General features: G+C 36.1%; 2 protein-coding genes across 3 annotated transcripts in view; one reads left to right on the top strand and one right to left on the bottom strand.

Moving 5' to 3' along the window:
- Positions 1–2,799: 2,799 nt before the first annotated feature.
- LOC121314693 (SOSS complex subunit C-like) lies at positions 2,800–14,444 on the bottom strand. 2 transcript variants are annotated; one of them, XM_041248211.1, is made up of 5 exons: positions 14,387–14,444; positions 12,465–12,529; positions 4,837–4,930; positions 3,755–3,845; positions 2,800–3,258 (listed from the first exon to the last, which is right to left on the bottom strand). In XM_041248211.1, exons 2-5 carry the CDS (start codon positions 12,493–12,495, stop codon positions 3,163–3,165), a joined length of 312 nt encoding a protein of 103 aa, XP_041104145.1. In that variant the 5' UTR covers positions 12,496–12,529; positions 14,387–14,444; the 3' UTR covers positions 2,800–3,162. The 2 variants fall into 2 exon arrangements, with proteins under 2 accessions (XP_041104145.1, XP_041104153.1); XM_041248219.1 differs by having other exon boundaries at positions 14,379–14,416.
- A 1,964-nt stretch (positions 14,445–16,408) lies between these two features.
- Positions 16,409–19,513, top strand: part of LOC121314686 (sorting nexin-30-like) — a 28,163-nt gene continuing 25,058 nt past the window's right edge. Inside the window, exon 1 of the mRNA XM_041248198.1 lies at positions 16,409–16,674. Within this exon, the coding sequence (XP_041104132.1) occupies positions 16,534–16,674 (141 nt within the window). The 5' untranslated portion in view covers positions 16,409–16,533. The remainder of the gene's footprint in view (positions 16,675–19,513) is intronic.

Genomic DNA, 19,513 nt, shown 5'->3' with positions numbered 1-19,513 from the left:
TCCAAGTGTGTGGATAGCTTTCACAGCCTATACTTTTTAGCAGTGAGGTCTTCTTATACTGCTGTCGCCTCTCTGATTGGCTGGTCTCAATGAGTTGGATTTAGTCCTGTCTGGTATTTTAGTACTCGCAGGAATGATGTGGGAGAGAGAGATGTATGAAACCTATTACACAAAAGGTGGCCGAATGAACAGTGCCACTTGAAAACAGGAAGTGAATGACAATACGCATTAACTCCCCCCTCCAAGCTTGTTTGCAAAAAGAAAAGTGGGTACATTCACCACAACACAAAACAAACCCAGAAGACCTAAAAATGAGAAAAATCAGTTTGTTATCCTGAGACAGAATTATACAGTACAGCTAGAATAAACAGACGTCATGAAGTCCATTAAGAGCATTGCAACAACAGCTTGTTGCAGAACTGAATGACTGATTCGGTTGAAGTCAAACTTAGAAGATGCACTTACATTACTTTTTTTTTTTTTGTATTTGTCATATAATAGTTATAACTACAGTTAGTAAAACACCCACAGCTTTGTCTCGGATTTTGACAACACAGAAGACTCTTCTCATTCATTATTTTGAAAGCATTTACTCCACTTTTTAATTAATTGTACATACCTGAGAAACAAACAACTTTGAGAGTGTTTAATAAACCTTGAATTTTATTTGCTGTTTGGTTGTAGTTTTGTAAAATGACTCCTTTTAAAAAAAACAAACAAAAACAATTAGGAGTTATTTAAAGTCTAGAGAGAGGGTTGAAAATTAGCCCTAATATATAGTTCATAAAAAAAATAAATAAATACCTTGCATTGTGTTTAGTGTGTATACATACATATTTCTTATCTATATCAATGACTTAGATCGGGAGATGATTAGCAAACTCATCAAATTTGCAAATGATGGAAAGCTTGTTCTAATGTTAAAATGCTGGTTAGTATTAGTAAAATTAACGAGATAAAATAATAACGTAGATTCTCACTAATCTGAACTAGTTGGGACTGGACCCTATTCAGAATAGTGATTTGTCTGGAGTACTGGTAATAACCGTTACCATACTAAAATGCTTAGTCTAACATTTGTTTACTGTATTCGATACTTACATTTCTTAATAAATCAGTTTTACACACTTACCATAGAATTATCATATTGAAGTTTGGTTTCTACATTCTGTGTTATTCAGGCCTGGATCTTACCCCTAAAACGTTAATGAAAAATAAAAATCTGAAAATATTCCAGCAATATGGAAAGTGTTCTTTGTAAAATACTGTATGGGGCCTGTGAACAGGATGACTGGTGGTGACGTGAATCCACAACACACAAGGCAACTGCGAGTGAAACAGAGATGCTTTTTATTAAACAAAAGATTTTAAACAAACAAGACTTTCACAAAACAAAAAACAAAATGGCGCACTGGCCAAAATAAATAGACAAACAAAAAAGATACAAAACAACAAGTATGGTGCTGGTGCTTCCAGCACGAGTAGCAATTGTTATCTTTCTTGTATCTACTCTCTACTTGCGTTCTCCACTCTCCGAACACCCAACCCTGAGTGAGTGATTCGTGCATCTATATATACAGCTGTGCTGGGATTCAATTACTAATTAATCATTCACTTGAATCTCAGCATGTGAACTAATTTGTGCAGTCCCTGTGCTCACATACTATTACATACTTTATCTGCATGTGAAGTGATTTTGTGCAATCCCCATGCCTAAATACAAATACACATATTAAATCACTCATGCTACATAGCCCAATTTATATCCCGTGAACCACTATATCCACACCAATAACAACACACAATATTCAACATAAAACACAACAATACGCAAGGGTGGGGCACCCCACCACAGGGACTCACAATTGCACACAGAATTATGTTAATCTGGTGCCGCTGGGAACCACCTGATACTGGGTTACAGGTTTTAATGAACACAACAACAGCATTAGGAAACAAAGCCCACTTTTACAGATTACAGCAAGGGCAAGCCCAACATAATTTCACTGCTGTTTAATAATATTCGTTCATTCAATTGTGGAAAGAATTAGCCATTTGTTCAGCAATTTATATATATATATATATATATATATATAAAAGAACCTCTTTATGAACAGGCACCTGGTATAACAATAACAACCACTCCAGAAAAAAAGTGTTTTTGTGTTTTTTTATTGAGTGGGAATATACACGTCTGGGTTTTATTATTTAACACAGAAAGCATGAACTGCATATACTAAATGAGGAGTTGGACAAATGTAATGCGTCACACAAATGAGCTGTCCCCAATATGAAATCCCAGGCATGTGTAAATCCCATTTCTGGTGTAGGTCAGAAGCTAGGATGAGCTAGGATGGGCAAGTCAGCATGTGACAGATTTTGATAGTGGAACAATAGTAGATGCTTGTTTGGTCCTAGTCAAGGTTGCATAAATTGCTGCACTCTTCTACCGCTTTGGTAGATTTCTGCATCCTAATATAAATTCTGAAAGTGGGAAAGAAGAGTACCGGTAAAGAGTTTCTCTTGTTCAGCATTCCCTTTTCCAGTTTTCTAATATTTACAATCTATGTACAGCGCTTTCACTTTATTATGTTTATTTGACTTGCACGTAAAAAAAAAAAAAAAATAATTGTTGAAAACAGTGAATTAATGAACGGACCTTATACAATAAAATATAGTACTTGTACAATTTACTGTCAATACAAATACAATTTGTGAACTATGGACAAAGCACTGGAGTGGAAAGAGTCCCAGATTTGTGTTCTGTTTTGTTTTAATAGATAATAAATGCACACAGAGTAACACCACATTTTCAGACTTTATTGAAAAATGTAAATCATAAAAATGTGCACAGAAAACTGACTGGGAAAAGCTAACATACAGTCACCAGGCAGAAAAATCTGAAACATGGTCACTATAGGTAAATAACAGACTTGTAATGTTCCATTATCAAATGTTGTTGTTGTTTCCAGTTAAGCCAAACTGAACACTTTACAAAACTGCTCTGTATTGTCTTCTTTGAAACAAAAAAATATCTGGAGCAGTCAAATTTTACTTTTCTTTTAATTTTTTTAATTTTTTTTTTAAAATTTTCCTTCAGAATACGAGAAGGAATGTATGACCAAGTCTTCCATTCAGATCTCAGAAGAAATACACACCGCCTTATTCTGGGTCAAGTCGTGGCAGGACAGGAAGAATAAGATTTCCAAATGAAGAATCCTGAGTTATGAAGAAGCCTGACGAGTGTGCATGGGCATGCTGAAAAGAGGGTCAAAAACATGGCAACATTTGTCTAAGTTTGCTGGTTCTGCCAGAAGGTTTTTTACCAAGTATGGTGCAGTGTTTCAGTTATATTAAGGTAGTTTTCAGATTTCACACTTTAAAACAAAGCACTTTCTCTTATTAGAACAATTGATCTTTATAGTGCTCTATTTTGCTTGTCTTACATTTATATCACATATTATTCAGAAAATTCTTTGGAGTCAGAATTTCGTACATGGAAGATAAACGCCAAGGAAAATCTGGTGCTGCAAACAGTGACACAGATAGCTCAGTGAGAGGACACTCTTTCGTCTGAGTCAGAGCTCGACCAACTCCCCATCATGGTGTAAGGAGCCACTTTTCTGTTGGAAAGTGACCTCCTTCTGATGAGACATTAATGTCTATTAACTGAATTTACAGGTTGTACCATATCAATGTATGCTGCATTAAAAATCCCGAGTATGCTTTAACAGTGAGTAACCTGGCAACTGACCTGCAGGGCTGCCTTCTGTTGTGCTGCTACGTGCTGCTGCTCAGCGTGGTCTCTAAAATCTTTGTTCAGGGCAGGTCTCGATAGAGGAATGCTGTGATTATTAAAAAAGGAGGTATGAACACAGTATAAACCACTGAATTATTGCTAATGATAAACCATAGCCCAGCATCAATGGACTCATTTTTTTGCTAATGGTGGTGGTGAAAATGAAGAGGTGTCCAACAGAAAAGTCAAAACAGAATTTTTTCTTTACATTGACTTTCTTTCTGAAAAAAAAAAAAAAAAATAAAATATATATATATATATTATATATATATATATATATATATATATATATATATATATATATATATATATATATATATTGTGCAGTTACACAGCACTTTCTCCAATTTCACATGACGAAAATGCAGCAAAAACAAAGCGAACGAGACAGGCTACGGTAATGCAAAAGTCAATCATTAAACAGTTAGATTTTTTTTTTTTTTTAAATCTGTGGAAATAGTTGACATTAGGGCCTTATCAAATCACTATATTCTGCAGTTTGAATAGTGATATTTTCAGAATCATACCGTTCTGAATTAAAACACTGACTCTTGAAAATATTGTATTCTACTGACATAATCAACTAAAGTACATCTAAATGGAGGCCTACTTATTTTAAAACACAGTCCTTTCAGCTATGTATTTTTGACATTTTATCTTTTTTGTGTTCCCTGAAAAAACAGACAAGGGTTGGAACGGACCAAAACGAAACAATAAGATATGCGTCTCACTCGTTTAACTGTCACTGAAGTCAAAATTGTATAGGTTTGGATATGCGAGTGATGACTGTATGTATAAAACTGAAAGGGGTTGTCCAAAGTTATCATCAAACAGAGCAAGTGTTTTTCAAGTAATTAGTTTAACATCATATGTAATAAAAGACACTTTTTTAAAACTGGTGTGCCAATAATACAATTCCAATTTACTAATTATTTAGTAGGTGTGATAAAATGACAAAAGTGCCTCATTTCAAGATGTTTGTGTTTTGTAAATGCCTGTATATTTTCTATGTATATTTTTAGGTCCTATCAAAGTACCTGGCTCCAGGGCTATTCATTGACTGGTTCTGCAGTCTTTTCTTTTCCTTGTCTAGTTCAGCTAGGATAGCCACTCTGTTTTTATTTTGAAAACCTGTAAAAGAAAAAAAAAAAAAAAAAAATCACATTTTAGTAACCTTCTTTAAATTGCTGAATATGGCTGTCCTTTTAAGTTGGAGGCCAAGGTCACTCAGAAATATTATGTCAGTAGCTTACATTTCTAAGATACACACATTTTCTGCAGTACAATTACATAATGTCTCATTCAAGATGTCAGTTTTACATGTTGTCTAAAATTCATAAACATTGTTGAAACATTGAGTGGGTGCTCAGCAATATCACTTGGATACAGCTTTACATTTCAACACCATGTGGAACTATACAGATTTATTGATTTTTTAAATATTTCTTACATTTATTTAAATATAACTACACCAGCAAAAATGTAAATGAAAGGACACATCTTTGTTTTCAAGACAGTCTTAGGTGCATAACAAGAACCAACAGAAAATATCATGTTCGACCAATCACAAAAATAGTACAAACATGTTTTTTATAATCAAGACTAAAACAACTTTGTTCAAAAAACTAGACTGCTAAGGCCATATGTTTAAATGGCAGCTTGTTTGATCTTTGGTCAATAGTTAATTACAAAAAAAAACACTATTACAACACTTCCTAACCTTAACAGTGCACATTGGCATTACTTTTCTAGATAGTTTATGCTTCACTAGTTTGTCAACAGAAGAAAATGAAGAGGCCAAAATAAAGTACAGTATAAGCAACTGAATGGTACTGATCCTTTACCATTTGTGTATGGCATTAGAATTAGATTGATGCTATAATTACATACTTTATTTATTTTCTCAAATTAGCATAAAAGCCATGGTCAGACTTCAGTCAATCAACCAAAAGGCAGTTAGCTGGAACTATAGACCTCGATCGATATTTCTTAGTTTTTTTAGCAAAGTTTTATGGTTTAGTTTTCTGCCAGCAGATTTGGCAACAGGAAGTATAGAGCTTACCCAAAATCACAGTAAATCCCCCAAAACGTTCGTAAATTCAAACATAAATTAACAAAATATTTACTGCTGTGAAATATCCATGGTAGAAACTTAAGGGATGACTCCTCAACACACTTCACTAAAGCCCCAAGCACAGCATTTCAGTAGATATGGTCGATTACCATATACCATGGCTTTAAACAGCACAAATTATTGAAAAAGCACACTAAATCTCTCTATATAACAAAGAATGCATACTAACCTGAAAAAAAAAATTAAATTATATATATATATATATACACACACACACACACAGTGCCTTGCAAAAGTATTCAGACCCCTGACCAATTCTCTTATATTACTGAATTACAAATGGTACACTGAAATTTCGTTCTGTTTGATATTTTTTTTTAAAACACTGAAACTCAAAATCAATTATTGTAAGATGACATTGGTTTTATGTTGGGAAATATTTTTAAGAAAAATAAAAAACAGAAATATCTTGCTTGCATAAGTATTCAACCCCCACACATTAATATTTGGTAGAGCCACCTTTCGCTGCAATAACAGCTTTAAGTCTTTTGGGGTAAGTATGTACCAGCTTTGCACACAGTGTCGGAGTGATTTTGGCCCATTCTTCTTGGCAGATTTGCTCCAGGTTGTTCAGGTTGGTTGGACGACGCTTGTGGACCGCAATTTTCAAATAGTGCCACAGATTCTCAATGGGATTGAGATCAGGACTTTGACTAGGCCACTGTAGGACATTCACCTTTTTGTTCTTGAGCCACTCCAATGTTGCTTTGGCCTTGTGCTTGGGATCATTGTCCTGCTGAAAGGTGAATTTCCTCCCAAGCTTCAGTTTTTTAGTGGACTGAAGCAGATTCTCTTGCAGTATTTTCCTGTATTTTGCTCCATCCATTCTTCCTTCAATTGTAACAAGATGCCCAGTCCCTGCTGATGAGAAGCATCCCCACAGCATGATGCTGCCACCACCATACTTCACTGTAGGGATGGTGTGTCTTGAGGCATGGGCAGTGTTAGGTTTGCGCCACACATAGTGCTTTGAGTTTTGACCAAAAAGCTCTATCTTGGTCTCATCTGACCACAAAACCTTTTCCCACATCGCAGCTGGGTCACTCTCATGCTTTCTGGCAAACTCCAGACGTGCTTTCAGATGGTACTTTTTGAGTAACAGCTTCTTTCTTGCCACCCTCCCATACAGGCCAGTGTTATGCAGAGCTCTTGATATGGTTGACTGGTGCACAATTACTCCAAACCCAACCACTGAACTCTGTAGCTCCTTCAAAGTGATTGTTGGCCTCTGTGGCTTCTCTCACAAGTCTCCTTCTTGTTTGAGAGCTGAGTTTTGAGGGACTTGGCAGTGCCTGTGTGGTGTGATGCAGCTTCCACTTCCTGATTATTGATCCAACTGTGCTCACTGGGATATCCAAACACTTGGATATTATTTTGTACCCTTTCCCTAATCTATGCATTTGTATTACTTTATCTCTAAATTCTGTAGAATGCTCTTTGGTCTTCATTTTCCTTCAGATTCACAGCCTTACCAATGATCCTTCAACAGTGGGGTTTTTATCCAGAAAACTTTAATGGTTCACAGGTGGAGGCCAATGGTAAGGTAATTGTGTCCTCGTTAGGGCAATTTCTTTCATCAGTGCAAATTGGGAGCTTCCACAGCATAGGGGTTGAATACTTATGCAAGCAAGATATTTCAGTTTTTTATTTTTCTTAAAAATATTTCCCAACATAAAACCAATGTCACCTTACAATAATTGATTCTGAGTTTCAGTGTTTAAAAATAAAATATCAAACAGAACGAAATTTCAATGTACCATTTGTAATTCAGTAATATGAGAGAATTGGTCAGGGGTCTGAATACTTTTGCAAGGCACTGTGTGTGTGTGTATGTGTATATATGTTACCGAAGATATACACAGATGGCAGAAGGAGAAGATCTCTCGGACGACAAACTTGTTCACACTGACTCTAGTAAAGAATATGAAGTAGATGAGCCTGAGCACCCATCAAACAATTTTGTGTAAAATCAAAACCATGCATAGTATTTATAAAATAATGTGTGATCCTAGCTACTGAGGGTTGTGGCTACCACTGATAATCTTACAATTTTTAGTTTGGAGATAACTAAATAACATGTATGAGTACATTTGTAAAGGAAACATTCAAACAAGGTAATTGTAATACTTCATCGTCATTGTGACAGGGTCATGTTCGTGTCATGTGTGCGGGTAGCCACTGCTCAAGCAATACGCCTTATTCACGCAGCGGCCATGTTTGGTTGAAACACCGCTTGCAGTTTCAGGGTTGTGTAGCCGTCGTTCCTGTAGATCAGTCCCCCTCTGGCATGACGTTGCAGTCACCCCGCGCCATCTCCCATGGATGTTTTTAAACTGACGGACACTCGGTCAAGACCCGCCCACCTGCTGATTAAGAACCAGCAGAACCAATAACTTGCTGCCCTTCCCCTCAACCAAGCCTAGCAGGCAGCAAGTTTCAATCAATAGTTCAATCAAACAAATCAACTCCAAAACGATACACAGTAAACCCATTTCCACACATACAAAATTACACTAACACTAATTCCCACAGTCATGTTTTCTTAATAATCTTCAGACCTTTAGCATTTTAGAAAGGTATAACACTGTATACTTTAGGTGGATATTTGAACTGATACAAGCCCTACAGTTGTCATGTTAGGCCAAACTGAAAAGGGTAGACTTTTCACAGTCTACAATGGGTTAACGACGTTGTTGCTTTTCTATTTACTCTTCCCAAAGTTATGAGGACCTTGCGAAACAGGCGTCTGGTGCTTTATAAAAGGAACAGCAATGAAATCTATTTATAGGTTAAAACCTATTTGTCATTTTTCTTTCAATGGGCACTACTCCTTTACATCTGTAAAGAGCACAGTAATGGTACAGCTTTCATCCGGATTTCTCTTTCAGCCATGAAGTGTACTACATGGATGCTCTTAAGGTTTTCAGGTTGGTATGCGCCAGCGAGAAGATGTTTATTTACTGACAGAAATATGTTTGAAATGAAGGACTCAAAATTGGAATCACATCTCAGGAATAAACAACAGTGAGACAGTATTCTTGCAGAAATGTTTAACATGTTTAACTATGTTACTGTACCTTAGCTAATTCAATTTCTGTTTAGATTAATAGAATCAGTCCCATTATTATTGCAGAAGATACACAAATAATGGGCCCTATTCACAGAACTTTTAGTTCATTCACATTGTAAACCCTTTCCAAAAACACAGCCCCACATCATTGGAGTGCTAAAGGATTTTCATTTTTTGCTTTCTCTTCAATCCATACAGTACAGTCATAAATACACTTGCACAATTATAGGGTTACTGTATGTGGCATTGCAGGACTGAACTAATAGCATCGATTGGAAAATACATTTACAAGGAACAAATACTTTAATGAACTTCCAACGCTTGCCTTGATTCTATTTAAGTACCCATCTCAGTTAAAGGCTTACCCAGCTTTAATCATTCCCATCTTTTAACTGTTGCATTAGTAGCTTTTGGTACGTCTTTCATGTATTGCATTTCTACTTTTTTTTTTATGTTTTCTTTTTCTATTTCTCAGACTCATTACCCTATTGTATACACAACCTGTCAAAATGTTTCCAGTTTTTATTGAAATGTATGCAGTTTAATGTCTCAATGTACTCTGAAATTAAAGCACAGAAAAAAATAAACAATTGGAGATAAAAAAGAAATCATGGAATTGCTTTGTTTAACAAAATTTAATCTAAACTTTTGACTCAAAGTAGCCACCTTTTGCAGATATAACAGCCGAACACACTCGTGGCATTCTTTCTACAATGGAAATAAAATATTGTTTGGAAAGTTCTTCCCAACACTGTTGCAGAAGTTCCCACAAATGTGTTGCACTTGTAGGTTGCTTTTCTTTCACCCTTCTGTCCAGTTCATCCCAAACCAGCTCAATTGGGTTTAAGTCTGGAGACTGTGCTGGCCATTCCATGATTTGAAGCCTACCGTCTTGTTCTTTTCTTCTAAGGTAGTTCTGACATAGCCTGGAGGTATGTTTTGGGTCATTATCTTGCTGTAGGATGAACCCCTGACCAACTAGGTGTATACCAGAGGGTATTGCATGGCACTGCAAAATGCTGTGGTAGCCGTTTTGATTCAGGGTGTCACTCACTCTGTGCAAGTCGCTGACTCTGGATCCAGCAAAAGAGCCCCAGACCATCACGCTTCCTCCTCCATGTTTGACAGTTGGTGTCACACACCGAGAAACCATCCTTTCGCCTACTCGACGGAGTACAATAACCTTGCGTGATGAACCGAAGATTTCAAATTTTGATTAATCGGTCCATAAGACCTTCTTCCAGTCTTCAGTAGTCCACTGGCGGTGCTTCATGGCCCAGGCAAGCCTCTTTTTCTTATTTTGCCATCTTAGCAATGGCTTTCTTACTGCCACTCGACCTGTCAAACTTGCAGCTCGAAGTCTTCTCTTCACAGTTGAAACTGAGACTTGCTTACTTCGACCAGTGTTAAGCTGTGCTTGAAGCTGTTGTCCTGTGAGCCGCCTATCACGCAAGCTGTTGACTCTCAGAAACTTGTCTTCTAATTCTGTTGTGGCTTTGGGTCTGCCAGACCTCTTCCTGTCAGAGTTTCCTCCAGTTTCCAAAAGCCTTTTGATGGTGCAGGAAACGGTACTCACTGACACCTTGGCTTTCTTTGCAATTTCTCTAAAGGAAAGACCTACACTTTTACGGGTTATAATGGTCTGTCTGTCTTCCTATGTTAATTGCCTTTTTCTCGCCATTATGATAGCAATATACTACTTCCTGCAGTACAATACTGTCCAAATAATACTTAAGAGGGTGTAGTAACAGTCTGTTCCAACACTGTTTTTATACAGACAGAGGGTTTGTAAGTAAAAGTTGGGACACCTGTGGGAATTGTTAACATCAACTTCCATTGCTGCAGAACAGCTGTATGTTTTAACCCAGTATTTGTTCCCTGAAAAAGGCCTTTTTGTATAACTCTGAAATGTACATTATTTTTCAGTTTTTGGTAACCTAAACTTTTTTTTTAACCTCTGGCAGTTTACCGCTTACCTTTGTACCATTTCAGGTTATTCACTGGACTTGAACTGCAAATTTCAATAAAAACTGGAAAAATGGGGGTGTTCTAAAACTTTTAACCAGTAGTGTACATGATACTGCATTGGGAAACACCGTATTAGGTGGAATTAATGCCTCAAATATCAGCTTTTTAATAGATGCTGCTCTCAAATAAAGAAACGTAAAAGTTTTTTTTTTTTTTTCTTTTCTACCCCTGCTCAAAAAATAAACTTGCAACTTTGTCTATGTACACGTGACACCTCTGAAGAGACTGCAGCCTCAATCCACCATGTAATACAAACTAATGCACACCAATGACCCAAAGCATATGGCCAAGTCAACTCTGGAATTCTTGAAGAAAATTTAAATAAAAGTTCTGGAATGGCCTTCACAATCACCAGATCTCAATCCAATAGAAATGCTTTGAACTGATCTGAAAAAAAGCTGTATCCAATCTGTCTGAGCTGAAGGAAATTTGCAAGACAGAATGGGCCCAGATTTCTCCAACAAGATGTAACAGACTGGTTAAGAATGATCATGAATGTCTGAAAGACGTAATAAAAGCAAAAGGTCAGACGATATACAAAGGCAGGGGTGCCAATATGTTTGTCATGAATTAATCATTTAAATATGTTTGTTTTTTGCTAAATATTATTGGTTAAATTTCTAGAAATTGTGTACTTTGCTTTTTGTTTTATTAAAAAAGTGGTTAACATTCACTAAATGCTTGTTACCTTGAATTATGGTACAATAAGCGAGGGGTGCCAATACTTTTGTCTGCAACTGTACCCCTGTAATAGGGATGCGAGAGACAGAGAGAAACAGGGATGCATTTGAAATGCCACACAGGCACCCTGGTTTTATTTACAATATTTACAAAGACAGAACAAATCCAATCTTTGTTGCAGCTGCAAGTGACTGCCACAAGGGTACCAGCAATGGTCGCATTAGTACAGGGTTGCATTGATAATACCAATAATGGTAAAAATGCACACAGTGTGAATACACAAAACACAGTGTAGCAAAAATCAAAACAAAACACAGTGAATAAACAGAGCTAAGTAAACAAAAGATGACCAAAAGTGGTCAAGCGCTGCTTCCACTGTATTGCAGGTCCTGCTCCAGGTACCTTCTAGTGACTCACCCCAGTCGGGATAAGAATCCCCTAAACTAAATCTATTAGCAAAAATTGCAGTTATCCCACTATATACATCGCAATAATGTGGATAGTAAGTTTTCCCACATGTGGTTGATCACCCTGTCTAGAAACACACGAATACATACTTAAAAAAAAAGAAACTTTAACAAAACAAAAAAACACATCCTTTCAACATTTGGTCGAGCAGGTTTCCACAGAAGGGGCTATGTATATGGTATAAGACAGCCATAGCACAACAATGAAGATACCACTATCTTGAAAAGGCTTTTTTTTATTTGATTAAATCTTTGTTTTAACAATCAGTAAAGATATTTACTTACCTTGACCCGGAGGATTGCCGGTAGATGCCATTTCTCTAACTAGAAGGAAAGGAGACGACTCTAGTCTGTAACAAAAATATGAACGTATTAGAATAGATAGTTATCACTAAGTGTTATGAAAAAAAAGTCTGGACTGAGCTATATTTCGTAATTCTTTTCAACATTATATAGACTTGCATTCCAGTTTAACATTTAAAAGAAAATATTGCAAGCTTTGAACTTAAATTCAGTCCAGCAAGACTTAAGCTTAATACCATGGTAATTATTTAAGATATGACTGTGAACAATTACAAAATCCAGTACAGACTTCCATTATAGTGTGTGATGCATTTTTGTCATCAGAGAGTGCTGGAAGTAGGGAAGATACAGACTGAAGAATATGATAATTGGGAAAGAGGAGGAGATTATAAAACAAGCTCAATGGTGGTGATATAAAAAAAACAAATGTAAGTAATAATTTCTACTGGCATTGCAACAAAGCTACCAAACCAATTTGTGCCTTTAGTGCTGTGCTACAGATTATTAAAATGTGTTTGTCAGTGTGACACGTTGTATTGAATTTTGTAATCCAATTTTGATTTACAGGCTGTCACTGACCTCTTAGCACGGAAACAATTTGGTAAAAATAGAGTATAGATGTTTACATTTGTTGGTATAATAAAGGGACATCTCTGCACAACACACAGATTACTGCTTTTTGTTATGTTGAAGTGGCGTTACAGAGAATGCATTGCTCATTAAGAGATCTATCTATGCTCTGTTTTGTTCATGTCAAAGAAACATTCTTGAAAATACTGTAAGGATGACTTGAAGATTGAATTTGCTAGGAGTTTCTATAACACTGAAAGTTGCTATCTGACATGGTTTAGGGGTTACCATTAGTTGTAGTAGAGGCTGTACATTCGTAAATTCATACAAAAACCCCTTGTGGGGATCTTGGAAAATAACAATTACAATCTATTACAATACAGCTTATAATGTGTGTGGCAGGACAAGTAAACTTGTTCTTAATACAATCTCTTAAATGTTTATGTACCCAACACCTTGTCTTGACACTTCTAATTTTAACATTTGGTACAATAACTACTGTTAGAAACACATTTCACAAAAATGATTTTAAAAGTGCCATGCTTTCTTTGTACTCAGACCATCATACAAGGATAGACCCGTCATCACAAAAATCACAGAGTTGCAGTACCAATTACTGTAGTATAAAAATGTAAGGTCAGGTGGGGCTATTTCACACCTGATTGCTTGAAGTAGCTACCATGAAATCAATTATTGGACCGTCAAGAGAGATTGCTTGTGCTCTATTAGAATCATCACAGACCTTGGGGAATGGAAACTGTGTAGCTTTCCAAATAAAAAAAAAAAAAAATAGTGCCTGATTACTTTAAAACACAGGAACATTTCTAATAGATTTCTTACATAAAATATTATCTCATGTGCACAGATCTTGTGCATTGTTGAAATTTGAATTCGCCTGTGCACATTGGTTGCTGACTCAAAGAAAGGGAACTTCTATACAAAATTAAAAAGCACATTGTGGCTATTCCACACCAGTAATTTCCAACATATCTTGTTTGAAGTTTTGGGTCACTAATTTATTGATTAAAATAAAGTTGATTAAAAATACAACCAGACCTTATTAAATTATTATCTTACATCCAATGAATCACAGTAGCCGACTTACAACGTCGAGATATTAAGCACATGATGAACCTACCCTAACTTAAGTTTCAAAACAAGCATATCCGCCCTGCCACTGTACTATGCAACCATGTGTACGAGCGCTGTGTGGATCTCTGATTTCTCCTACGCTGATTTTTCTGCAACCTATTCCCATTTGCTAAAAATGTATATACAGTAACCTCAAAATAAAGACATACATATATAGATAGATACAAAACAAACCATCATACTTCAGACAATACCGGTAACGCTCGTCTAATTCCGGTGCCTGCGTCCCACTCTGGTGACGTTTGCACAGCTGGAGGAAGGAAGGATGCAAAAGGAGAAGCAACCAATCAGAGAATAGAGATACATTGCTACATTCACTAAAATAAAGCATATTAATTTAGTAACTCTGTTATTGACACATTGTTTATTTTAAAGATATATTTCTGGCTTCAACACTCGCAGCTAATACAGTACTTTCTGGCGACGTTGTGTTTAGGTAGTGTTTTGGTTGTGCCAATATGACGTGCTATAGACGTTGCTGGAAAGTCGTATATTGCTTGGTCGTATTATATATCTATAAAAGTTGTACAAGTTACCTTAAGGTCTTCCCTGAAAGTTTTAAAGTAACGTTGTGTGCACATTTAATTTGTCCGTTTCGGGAACTTTCATTATAAATAAATAAATAAATAAAAGATGAATCAATTTATAATATATACGAATTAGGAGAATGTTTTATTCACAATTTTTTTTTAAATTTTGTTTTGTTTCTCTTTTTTTTTTTTTTTTTTTTTTTTTTTAAAATTTTGAACCTTCTGACGGTAAAGTTTTTTCAGAAAGGTTTTCGAACTTATCGAGGGATCTCCACTTTAGCGAATCGTCGCAGTCGGCGGCGGGTTGAACTGTCACAGTTCAACGTCGTGGCGTAAAGATTAATAGTTTCTAATATATATATATATATATATATATATATATATATATATATATATATATATATATATATATATATATATATATCCTTTATATATATCCTTTCATTAGGAGTGAACAAACTGACCATAGACACTTTTTCATCGTGATAACATTACTTTATAACTTGAATAAACACTTAAATACGGGCATTGTACATTAATTTTTGCCAAGCACTTAATTCAAAAACATCTATACAGTACTTAAATGCTATTGTGTTTAATGCAGTGATTTTTAGTTAAAAGATAGTTGAAGCCCTCTGAGAAAATTGCATTTTGCGAAGGTCAATATAAAGCAGCATACATTTTTCTAAAAATTGGAAATAATTAAATTCAATCATAGTTTTAACTAGTGAGAGCGTGGGCCATTATTAACCTTTTGCCTGTAAAACAGGCCGCTAATATGAATAAGGGCGCACAATCGAGATTGGCCATTATTTCAAGTATGTATGGTATATAGAAGTCCCCCCCACACAGAACTATTTTTCCTCTTGCTAATTTAGAAACTGTCGCACAAAACACGTTGTGATACTCATAGCTAAATATCTATATCTCAAATGGGTATTTACTTTATTATACATCATATTTCGGATAGTTACGCAGATGGAAAGAAAGAAATCCACTCCAAAAATATTCTTTATTTAGAATTGCCCTGATATAATGTCTTGGGCAAAAAAAAAAAAAAGAATTTTTACTGACATTAGAACAAATGTCACAAATAATGTCTGTGCGAAAATTAAACAATTAAATAAACAAATAGAGGTTTTTTTTTTTTTTTTTTTTTTTTTTGCTCAACTGTCAACGGAAGAGTTCGGCTAGTTCCGTCTATGTAAACATTTGAAACGCCGTTGCTACAGAGATTTCACGAAAGAAAATGGTTTGGTATTTAGTTTTGTTCGTAATTTTGTTAGCTGGGTTTAAATTTACTTTCAACATGAGTTGCATATCGAGCAAAATGAGCAAATTAATACATTTTAATTGTATTAACACTGACAAAAAACATGAAAAATCACGCAACCGTGTTATTGGTTTCAGTAACTGGATTGTATTGTGGCATTCTGTTTCACTGGTGATTTTTTAAATATATTTATTTATTTATTTTGCCATTCTGATAAGATGCTTTAATTGAAGCACACAAGGAACAATAACTGCAGTTTTTATTTTACACTACAGTAACTGCATACCAGAAAGGCTGCAGCGCTACCAAGTGACCGATGTTGACATTAAATATTAGTTCACATGTGTTTCCTGTAGCTCAATGCAACACTTCCTGAGCTGCGCACTGTGCGAGTCAGCTGACAGTCCCCAAAGGCTTGGTTACTTTAGGCACTGGAAGAGTGACAACAATAATACTAGACACAGAGCGAATCGTTTACTGAAAATCTGAGAGAGCAGTGGAGACCCATTTCCCCGTCGCTTGCACAATGAGTGTTAGCACACCAAAATTGTTACCGTCTTCAGGGAAGAAATCTATTCATGATATCTTCCATCCTCTCTCCTGCGAGGAGGCAGCACTAACACCACCCAGCCCAGAGCTACAGATCACCAGCAGCACAGGGGACAAGGTAAGCACTTTCCAACTGTTAAATTGATTCCATAGAGAACATCTGAAAGAAAATTACAAAATGAAAACTAGTTAAAGTCAATTTTTCATTGTTAAGTAAAGTAGTTTGTTTGGTGTCATGTGGTGCACACACGATTTTATATAATTTAAAGTTCTCAAGCGTAAAGTCAAATGTTGGGCAAAACCGTCTTTCTACTAAGACAAGAAAATACATTACATTTAACCAGTGGTCAGGTTTAAACGATAGGTAAGTGAGTTTTAAAAAAGAAAAAGCCTCAGTCAGAAGCATTTTATTAAAACATGTGATACTAATGTTGAAAACATGTAAAGTTGAACATTGCAGTTTGAAGTTTACACCACATTCATGAGTTCAATACGTTTAACTTTTTATTTCATATATTTTTTAATATCTCGGCCAGTAAATAATGTAGTTCTGTTAGCTGGAAAACACTTTTAGTTCTACACACACACACACTATTGCTACTGTGGTCATAGTTGCAGTGTGTATGAGTTTCTAACAAACAAACACATGCCAATTGGGGAGTATTACTGTTTTTAGTTTGTGTGATTCATTATCATACATAATTTATAAGCTTTACAGTATGTCACAGATGACAGACTGGTAGGTGTTCCAGATTTGTTATCAACAAAACAACATGCAATTTCAAAATAATAATGATATGAATCACCTCACCAAACATCTATGTCTTACCCTTGTCTTAGCACTCTGGGCTGTTAGCCCTAGTTTCTGTAAACCCTGTCAGGCACATTAAGGCCAAATTCTGAATAGGATTCAGGGTACAATGAAATGTGGGTTAATCAGATTTGTGCTTTTCCCATTTGCTTTTTCAAGGAGAAATTAGCATTCCATGATTAACTGAAAAGGTTCAAATAGAATACTGTACGGTAGTAACTAAATTAATATAGTGAAGCTGGATGTAGCGCTACAGGACATGCTAGTGGAATGTCAATGGTGGAATGTGGAATGATCTGTTTGTTAGCAGGATGATGTGAAACAGGAAGTGTACTGGGTAGAGTGTAAGGGTGACATTGTTTTTGTTCTGAGAATGTGCTTTACAAAGATAATTGTACTATGCTACAACAGTGAGCCTTTGTTGTGATGGTGGCACATTGCAAGTGGCATTGTTGTGTCATAATGATGCTGTTGTTTGACAGTGGCACAACAGATGTTGAAATGTGCACTTGTTTTTGGCCCTGCAGTATTTTATAGGATTGCTTCCTGTTTAATTTCCATTCTAAATAGACATGAAAATATGAATGATACTACTATTGTATCAGTTAAGATAAAACCTTTTTTTAACAACATTGCAGCAATTCGTCATTTCATGACCATCTCCTCTTAGAGCGCCCTTCAGATGCACCATGTACATAAAGATAAAGCCCTCTCCTCAAAACTCTATTTTTTTAGTACAGTCGCCAACGCTTAAAAGGGGTGTGTTTGTGTTAACATAATTCACCCTCAATAAGCGATGGGCGGTATAAACTCAATAACACACAATAACCTGACATTCAAAATACCCCCCAATCACCAGTACAGTAATCGAAACAAACAAGCGTATATGCGTTTAAATCTTTTAGACACTCATTACACTAATAATAAAATATGTATTAAAACCTATAAATGTAATAAAATGTGCAAAAAAGTTGTGCAAGTGCAGAAATGTACAGTACAGGTAGGCTGCATTACTGCAAATTGTTTCCAGCGAAGGACTCTGTGATACTCATCTGGACAATCTTTTTTTGCAAGTATGGACGGCAAACTTTCAGCTCTTTCAGTTTGGCTCTATATCCTGATGCTGCGCCATAGCACACTGCAGTGTTACAAGCGCAGCACGCACGCTTACTTCATCAGTGTCTGTTTCAGGCAGAGCGTCCTGGTCGCCAAAGTGACATGGCTGAGAATTCTTCTTGCATCCCCACTGGTGTTGTCAGTTTGTTTTCGATTGTATTTTCGTATTTTCCTCCTCAACTACAGAAACCCCAGCTTTTTTGAAGCAATGTTTCATTGTTTGCTGACTGACAGAGTTTCAAGGAAGCTTTAGCACGTGCACGGTATCTAACAGAGACATTTTATTTACACGCTGTTGAAGTCAGTGCTGGTTTTTCAGACTGTAAACCTGACGCTACATACAGGGATTATATAGCCAAGGTACAGTACTGGGGTAATTGCTCAGTAACAAGGTGCAAACAGCTGATTGGTCGGTCTGTCAAGCTTCTACTACAGTAAAGTGCTTCCTTTTGTATTGAAATCTATGTGAATGGCAAGGTAATAAGGTGAACACAGCTGATTGGTGGATTAGTAAGAGTGATTACTGCAGTAATAAACAGTCTGTTATCTAAGTCTATGTGAATGGCACATAACGAGATCCAAACGGCTGAGTCTGCCCTAAATATACAGTGTGCTTAACAACTACTTAAACTATGCCTTTGTTATTGAAATCAATGGGAATGGAAAATGGCAAAGGATATTTGTCGGATACAAATGGCTGCATGAAATAACCCTGTACGGTGTAAGTGGTGGATACTGTACTACTGTATATTTAGTTTCCAAAGAATCAGTGTCAAAGAAAGTGGCACTATTTAATAGGAAGAGTACGTGGTTGCGCTAATCCTTTTCCATAAAATTTGCCATAACTTGCATCACATAAGATAAAACAATAGCTCTCGGGTTGACGTGGTCTAGTTTGTCTCAATGTATTATGCTGGGGCAAAAAAAAGGGGCAAGTCCAAAATGGCCTTCCATGCAATACATTTGTAGAGGTTATCAAGGCTACTAAACTTAATTCAAGGTCAAAGTTTGGGAGGTTGTGTAATACTTC

This window comes from Polyodon spathula, chromosome 1 (genome assembly GCF_017654505.1).
Source record: "Polyodon spathula isolate WHYD16114869_AA chromosome 1, ASM1765450v1, whole genome shotgun sequence".
NCBI classification, from domain to species: domain Eukaryota; kingdom Metazoa; phylum Chordata; class Actinopteri; order Acipenseriformes; family Polyodontidae; genus Polyodon; species Polyodon spathula.
This window is presented reverse-complemented; position numbering and strand designations above follow the sequence as displayed.